General features: G+C 48.7%; 1 protein-coding gene across 1 annotated transcript; it reads left to right on the top strand.

Moving 5' to 3' along the window:
• The first annotated feature begins 233 nt into the window (after positions 1–233).
• On the top strand, positions 234–8,402 carry pafah1b2 (platelet-activating factor acetylhydrolase 1b, catalytic subunit 2). The gene is made up of 6 exons (XM_088939378.1): positions 234–608; positions 1,450–1,536; positions 3,925–4,014; positions 4,839–4,955; positions 5,329–5,451; positions 6,610–8,402. Exons 2-6 carry the CDS (start codon positions 1,456–1,458, stop codon positions 6,886–6,888), a joined length of 690 nt encoding a protein of 229 aa, XP_088795504.1. The 5' UTR covers positions 234–608; positions 1,450–1,455; the 3' UTR covers positions 6,889–8,402.
• Positions 8,403–8,727: the final 325 nt, after the last annotated feature.

Genomic DNA, 8,727 nt, shown 5'->3' on the forward strand with positions numbered 1-8,727 from the left:
AAAATAATAAAGTTTTCTTATAGTAGATCGACACGGACACAGAAAACAGATTATATTTCTGACGTAGTTCAAGACGGTAGCTGCGTCAGCATGTATAGGCTGCAAAATAACAATTAAAGGTTTATTCCTCAAGGCTCCACAGCCGAAACGTTGTGTTTGATTTCTTCTCTTTTCAGCTTGGAATAAACTACTTGATATTTCTGACGTCACGATTTGAAGGCGGGACATCCTCCCAGGCAAGGGTGATTGACATATGGAAGCGGAAGTGGCGAGAGGTTAGTGCAGCCTGTGTAGCGAGCGGGAGGTAGAGATCTTGGAGGAATCATAGATCAAGAAGATCACGGAGATCCCTAATACGCGACCGACCATATCACAGCACCGGCGGACACCTGGGGAATACGCATTACAACTCGACCTTCACGGAGCCTCTGGGCGCTGGAGACGAAGGGAGAGAAAGAGACACGGCCAGGGAGTGTTGAACGTAGGGATCCGGACACACTGGTGCAACAATAACAGGGCTGCCCATCAGAGCATCTCCGGGCTCAGACGGACAGATCGCCGAGTCAGCGCGCACAACCGCTCTTTGCATCCGTTTTCAGGAGCAGACGGTGAGTTTGTCCTGGCTGGCCGGCAGGGCTGTGCGGGCGGGCGTGCCCGAAGCGCCGCGGCGCTTGGCGCTGGGCGGGGGACGGCGGCGACTGAGGCTCTGCAGTGATTGCGCTGTTGTGGCCGCCCTGCACTTCGAGCGGTGAGGTGTTTATCCGAAGCAGATTGTTATTGTTTGAAGTGGACAGCCGGTTTCCCGCTTTTAGAAACAGAGGTAGCCAAGAAGCCTTAGTCGGAGATCAAGAACCGAAATGAACTAGTCTCCCCATCTCCTGACACTGCCTCCTCTCCCTCCGCCTCTTCCTCTCTATCGCAGCCCGCTCAGGAGCGGATGCTATAACGGGCATCTCCCGGGGCGCCGCAGTGAGAAAGAGCGGCTGTATGTGCAGTCATGTGTTCCTCCTGCGGGCCGCTGCTGTTCTGCGCCTGATCTCAGGAAACACATGGGCTCCTACAATCGAACATAGAGAACAAAATGGAACCGGCGGGGGAATTCAATGGCATTCAGGCGGTTATTAGTATCTTTTCACATGGTGTACATGTATATAGGCCTGTTCCTGCTGTAGAAATAGCGCCGTTCTAAGAATGTAGTATATTTCTATACCTGGTGAATGCACCTGCGAAGGAGCCACTGTATAGACTTGTTCCAGGTGTCATGGACCTTAATGCAGTCACTGTATCTGTACCCACTGTGCAGACGGTTAATAAATGTACTGTTTATTTACCTGGTAAACCAGCAGTCATTAGAACAGTAGTTCTGTGTGTGGACACCAGATGTCCTCAGGTGGCCTGCACATGAAGGCCATGTTTGTGCAGTGTGACTCACACTTACTCGCTCCACAGGTCAGGATGAGCAGTGAGGAGTTGAACCTGGCCGCTGTGCCTGTCCCAGTGGAGGACGTCCAGGGAGATGGGCGCTGGATGTCCCAGGTGAGACAATTCCTAGCTTGGACACACAAAACTGAACATGCATGTCCACTGCTGCGGGCCAAATCCTTACCTGTTAAAGTGACAGGTGCAAGTGTCAAACTTTCATGTCTACTATTTATGTATCCATGAGTCCTTACCATGATACGACGTTAGTGTTTTGGCGGCTGTCTATCTGCCAGCCTTAGCAATTGCTCGGGAAACGCCTGCCCAGAACATATACACATCAGTGTCCTGGCTTCCAGCTGCTGTATGTGCAGCATTCTTATCTCAGTGCAGAAAGGACACATTAAGTGCAAGTGTAGGTGCTTCTATTGACAGCAGCCTCCAGGATATAGGCCAGTGCTGACTGGACCTCAGACAGGTGATATCAGATGGACAGCAGCCCCCAGGATACAGGCCAGTGCTGACTGGACCTCAGACAGGTGTCACTGCATGGACAGCAGCCTCCAGGATACAGGCCAGTGCTGACTGGACCTCAGACAGGTGATATCAGATGGACAGCAGCCTCCAGGATACAGGCCAGTGCTGACTGGACCTCAAACAGGTGATATCAGATGGATAGCAGCCTTCAGGATACAGGCCAGTGCTGACTGGAATACAGGTTATATATAGTGATACATGCAGAGAGAAATTAAAATCTCAACAAATGAGTATTGCAAGCAATCATTTTGGATGTTTTTAATGCCTTTCAGTATAAGATATCAGGGTTTCCCACAAGAAAAGGCTTAGGCTAGATGGTAACCTCCACCTCCCCAGCCCTGCCCCTAGCTGTCTGCCAGCTAGATTACTGTACTTGCTTGCAAACTATCTGGCTCTCTTATTATATTCTTGACCAAAACAGCTAGTTTGATTATATAGGATTCATCAAACATGTAGGCTACCTTTGATGCTGCCTGAGGAAGAGCCTTGTGCTTCAAACATATTGCTATTTTCTGTCTGCATTAAGCCATTTTTCTTTTTTGCTATTGAGGCTGTTTATTGTTTGTGCTCTTATTGAGGCAATAAGACTATATGAAGTGGCAAGTGACGCAGGGACACATTATTTGTCTGTGACCCAATGATTTAGCTGCAAGGCAGCGGTGCATTTTTTCCACGTCTTGCTAACAATGCTCTCAAGGGTGCAGACCCCCAATATGTGAGATTTTTAGTAAAAAATTGTGATTGCATGCTGTTTGTTTTGATGGTCTTTTTTATGCAAGTACAAAAAACACATTGATTAATTAACAGAGTTTCTTGTCTCCACAACAATTTCAACATTTTACCTTAATTCCTTCATTTAAAAAAAAAAATCAACCTCAACTTGATAGAAATACATGAGATTTGTAGAACAAGGAGTGAAACCGAGAGATTTGCTCCCAAAGCATGAGACTGGAACAGCTCCCCCACAATCCTAAATTGGATGATGCGGTTAGACGATCCATGAGTGGATGTTGTGTATATTTTGTTCATTTTCATTTGTTTACTTGGCCAGGTGCTGCCGATTTTTGAGCAGGAGGCCCGCCAGGCCTGTATACAACTTTGTGAATCCCTGGATATTATACAGTCAGCTATAGTAGTAATGATGAATCTTAATCATTAACGCCAGCAGCCATATCACCCTGCAACTCACAACTGGCAGCCCACTGAAGCTAAGCGGGTGTGAGCCTGGTCAGTACCTGGATGGGAGACCTCCTGGGAAAAACTAAGGTTGCTGCTGGAAGAGGTGTTAGTGGGGCCAGCAGGGGGCGCTCACCCTGTGGTCCATGTGGGTCCTAATCATTAAAAATCCCAGGGTGTTTCTCGAAAAGAGTAGGGGTGTAACTGGCCAAATTTCCCATTGGCCCTTACCAATCATGGCCTACATGACGGCGCTGCATTACTCTACTCTCCTCCTCACTGTGGTGAGTGTTCTGGCGCACTATGGCTGCCGTCGCATCATCCAGGTGGATGCTGCACATTGGTGGTGGTGGAGGGGATCCCCATTACCTGTAAAGCGCTTTGAGTGGAGTGTCCAGAAAAGTGCTATATAAGTGTAAGCAATTATTATTAATACACATTCAATTGCAGTCTGATTTTGTTTGTACTTCCTCTTTAAGACAGCCAGAACTTTTCTTTTTTCAAAGTAGATCATACAGCAAAATGTTTGATATTCACTGAGTTATAGGAGAGGTGCAGTGCAATGGATTCTGGGTCTACAGCACTACATGTTGCAAAGGATCATGAGACATTCCTCAAGTTAGCATCAAAATATATATACCGACTGACTTTGTGAAGGAACAAATTATTGTTGTTTTAAATTAAAAACAACAATGAGTAAACCAACTAGGTTTTATTCTGATCTCCCTTGTCTTTTTACATTGCCTTCTATGTCTGTCTTTGTTATTTCTGTGTCTGTTTGCATGTGTTCAGCACACTCGATTTGTCCAGGAGTGTAAGGACAAGGAGCCAGAGGTGCTGTTTGTGGGAGACTCCATGGTGCAGCTCATGCACCAATATGAGGTGAGGACAGGGAAGGCTGTCTCACGTGTGCAGTGTCTCTGTATGGCACTGTCTACATTGGGTGTGTGGTAAGCAGTTTCTGCACATTCCTGTCCACACACTACACATTTTGTGTATAGACAGTACTGTACAGAATTGAGTGTACCGAAACTGTCTGTCTTGTGTCTAGTATGTTTGTGGACATTTGTGCATGGGTATTCGTGCAGCCTGTGTCTGTGTCTGTGTCTGTGTCTGTGTCTGTGTCTGTGTCTGTGTCTGTGTCTGTGTCTGTGTCTGTGGACGGCGCGTGTCCCTGCAGTGTGTCCGTGCAGTGTGTGTGTGTGGACGGCACGTGTCCGTGCAATGTTTGTGTGTGTCCGTACTGTGTGTGTGGACAGCGCGTGTCCATGCAGTGTGTGTGTGTGTGTGTGTGTGTGTGTGTGTGGACGGCGCGTGTCCGTGCAGTGTGTGTGTGTGGACGGCGCGTGTCCGTGCAGTGTGTGTGTGTGGACGGCGCGTGTCCGTGCAGTGTGTGTTTGTGTGTGTGGACTGCGCGTGTCCGTGCAGTGTGTGTGTGTGTGTGTGTGTGTGTGTGTGTGTGACTGCGCGTGTCTGTGCAGTGTGTGTGTGTGTGTGTGTGTGTGTGTGTGTGTGTGACTGCGCGTGTCTGTGCAGTGTGTGTGTGTGTGTGTGTGTGTGTGTGTGTGACAGCGCGTTTCCATGCAGTGTGTGTGTGTGTGTGTGTGTGTGGTGTGGACGGTGCGTTTCCGTGCAGTGTGTGTGTGTGTGTCTGTGCAGTTTGTGGCGAGCTTCACCCACGCCTTTGTTTTTGTTTTGTCTGTCAGGTGTGGAGGGAGCTGTTCTCTCCACTCCATGCGTTGAATTTCGGAATTGGGGGAGACACTACCAGTAATGTCCTGTGGAGGCTGCAGAACGGAGAGCTGGAGAATATCCGTCCCAAGGTGACTGGACGAGGGGATGAAATATGGGTGATGGTTGTAGAGTGATATAGTACGAGTTTTGGGCATAGGACTGTAAGGGATGTGGGTATAAGGTGCAGTATAAGGTGACATAAGAGTGGATTAGAAATGGGGAATTGGGGGATGAGGATTGAGGTATGTGGGTGTAGTATTGGTAGGGGACTGGAGTGTTGGGGGTGAGGATATATGAAATGTGATAAGATAACAGATGGGGTATGGGGAAATACAAAATTGCTTGTGGGTGTGTGATACTGACGTTGGCCTGTAGAGGGCGGTGGAATACACAATGGGGAGTCAGGCGGGAGACGTGTGTGGGAATGGAGTGGCCTGGGTAAAGCGTGCGCTCTGTCTCCAGGTGGTGGTGGTTTGGGTAGGAACCAACAATCATGAGCACACAGCTGAGCAGGTTGCCGGAGGCATCGTTGCCATCGCAGAGCTGCTCACGTCCCGTCTGCCACAGGCCAAGGTCGTCATCCTGGTAAGAGCCACCTCTCTGCCTGCAGCCCTGGCTGTGAAAGCAGTCCGAATTTTAGCCATGATCCTGGATGAAAGCCATGCTGTGGCTGACCAGCTTCTTATTCCGAATACCGCAGTGGTGGGGCGTCACTCAGGCAGCGTTGTGCTTGGAGCTGTGGTCTCAGAATCATGTGTCAGCAAGCCCAGAGATCCATGGGAGCAGTGAGGTTGAAACGGTGCTACAGACAAAGAGAGCATGTCACATTCAGAGGCAGGTGAACTGGCACTAGTGACATTAGTTAACAGAAAGTGTCACTAGTGCCAGATATCAGTTAGCCACAGACATCTTGGATCTCAAAGGGCCAAGCCCAAACTCTTTCTATTGAGGAAAACAATGAGAATACAGTCATTCTGCCTGTGAGTTGTTCTCTTATCCCCATGGTTATGTACAGTAGTTTGCATAGGCACGCACTGGCATGTCTGTTATACCTGTTAAATTAAAGGAAACAGGAGGGCATCCAGCCCATCTAGCTCATTTGGTTGTTAGTATTTTTGGACAACATGGCTGTACAGCTTGTTCCACACTCCCACAAGCCTTTGTCTAAAAATGTGTCTCCTGTTTCCAGTTATAAATGCACTGCCACATAGTATTCACGTGTCCTCTAGTTTCTATTGCACTGTGGATCCGGAAGAAGCAGTTTTTGTTGATTTACAGTTTATTCAACAGCAACAGAGTTAATAAACTGTAAAACATTCATTTTAAACAGCACCCTTGACCAGATAGCATTTTAATGGGGCACATGAACACACAAAAACAGTTACAGAACACATTACAACAGAAACGTTACAAACAAGAGGTGGCTGTTCAGCTAAAAGACACCTAGAAAATCTGCAGGCCCAGCAGCGCTCTAGGAGCAGGACAGGGTCATTGGTCAACAGTCTGGCCTGGTGATGGCTGCGCAATAGTGCCCTCTTATGGAAGCAAGGCAGAACTGCAGCTTCTGGAAGTCCATGTTATTCATTCTCATCTGTACACACCTCTCTGTTTCTGACTCCTTCTCCGTTTCTTCCTCTCTTGTTCTTTCCCTCTTCCACTTCTTCTTTCATCCTTTGTCTCCCTTTCTTCCTTTTTCTTGGCCCTGGTCTTCTCCTCTCCTCTGTCCTGCTCTGCCTCTCTCAGGGCCTGCTGCCCCGGGGGGAGCGTCCCAACCCCCTGCGGGAGAAGAACCTGGCTGTGAACACCATTCTGCGCTCGGCCCTGCCGCGCCTCGGCCCAGTCCAGTTCCTGGATGTGGGGGCAGGCTTCGTGCACTCTGACGGCACTATCTCCCCGCGTGACATGTTTGACTTCCTGCACCTGACTGCCTCTGGGTACCGCGCGGTGGCCAAGCCGCTGAGCGACCTGCTGCTGCAGCTGCTGGAGGAGACGCCCGAGGAGAGGCGCGCATCTCTGGTCTGATGGGCGCCGGGACACTACCACAGAGAGAGAGCGACCAAGAAACACACGGGCAGTGAAGGACGCACTCTGCAGGGAAACAGAGCAGACTTACACAAGTGCAGCTTGATCCATTCCAGGCTCGGGTATGAGACCCAGCAGCAGGCACAGGGTTGGATGCTTGTTCCCCATTTTTATAGACATCTCTGATGTGAAACATGTACGGCTGCTTTTCTGCAGTGTCAGTGTAGTTCATACTGAATGGGTCACATAAGCATGCAGTGGCTGGCTTATCTCTTTTCCTGCACTTAGACAATGAAACACTGGCTTGCACTGACACTGAGAGAAAACTGAGAATCACACTTTGAGATAACATAGCACCCTTCCACTACACAGTGAGGCCAGCCAGGTATGAACAAGCTATCAAGCTGCAACCTCATCAGGGTAACTCTGCCCCTGCCTCTGCATCTGATTGGATAAAAAGGACTTTACACACCCCAGCCAGATTGGTCAAGGATGAGATGTGGGGTGGGGCAAAAGTTTGCTTTGGTTATCTTGCCCCAAATTCTAAAACTCTGGATTTCACTCTTCACCGCCAGGTTACAGGGGGCAATAAATTGGCTGCACTGGATGTGGGGGAGAGGTGGTCTTTTGGGGTTCCTGGGGAGTAATACAGGGAGTGTTGATACAGGGGAGGCTTCGTGTTGTATCAAGTGGGGCTGAGGGAGAGAGTGAGAGAGACTTCAAAAAGAGATTTATAGCATCCAGTCCTGGAATCCTGTATAAAACTGGAAAACTGGATAAAAAAATGGCCAGGAAAACTGTTGTAAAACTCATAAGACCTGTGCAAGTCTGTGAGCTATGCTGATGCAGCTGGGAAGACAGCCCATTTGCCTTTATGTGAAACAGCTCAAATTATTGATGTCTATGAGGAATAAAACAGAAAATCAGTTAGGATTGTGGAGGTTGGATCTCCTCAAGGATCGGACTCCCATTGCATAGCTGGTACAGTACGGCTGCAGATATTTTACAATTGAGTTATTTTCCTTTCCTGCTTCCTCAGTACAGCTCGGATGGGAGCCTGCAGCCACACAAACCTGAAATGGATCAAACTGCTCTGCGGCTGGAGTCTTCCAGTTTCCCTGTTCTGCCTCACTGTGCATTGCATGTGTCTGTGTTGAGTGTCACCACGTCAACATGTTGGAGTCTGAGAGGTGTCCCGTGTGAATGTGCATATTTCAGCGTAGGTGCGTGTCTGTGTCACTACAATGTGTATGTTTGGGAGCAAATGTTCGTGTTGGTCTGAGTGGGTCGGTCAGGATGTGTGTTTGTGCGTGACTGATTGTGTATATACAGTATATATATAAATATCTAACCGCAGTAGATGCCTTGTGCTGTAGGAGGCAGTCTGTGCTGTGCAGTGAAAACCTTGAGTAGAAGCACTGTGCTGTGTTGTCCAGACAGAGCAGAGTCTGTGTGCTGGCTGGGCTTATCTTGTGTTTGATGTAGCAGAGCATTTCAATAAAGGACCATAGAGCTGAGTGCTGTCTGAGATTGGTCTTGACTCGGGGTTTGAGAATCGGATTGCTGTGCCTTCCTGGCCCAGTTTCAGTCTTGCACAACATGCAGGAACAGGTGACCACTTGCCTCCTGCAGCAAGGGGCTGCCAGTGACACTGTCAAAACAGCATCCTTTCCTCATCAGCTTCATGTCAGAGCACTTACAGAATTCATGTCTTTATGGGTGGATATTTGCAGTGCCCTGGTGCAGAAACACTGGAACCAAAATGGCCCTGATCTACTCCTACCCCTGCCTAATATCTACAGAGTCTCCAGTCTCCAACCTCGCGCTTGGTTCTCAACT

Source organism: Atractosteus spatula, chromosome 22, assembly GCF_055471065.1.
Source record: "Atractosteus spatula isolate fAtrSpa1 chromosome 22, fAtrSpa1.hap1, whole genome shotgun sequence".
Taxonomy (NCBI): domain Eukaryota; kingdom Metazoa; phylum Chordata; class Actinopteri; order Semionotiformes; family Lepisosteidae; genus Atractosteus; species Atractosteus spatula.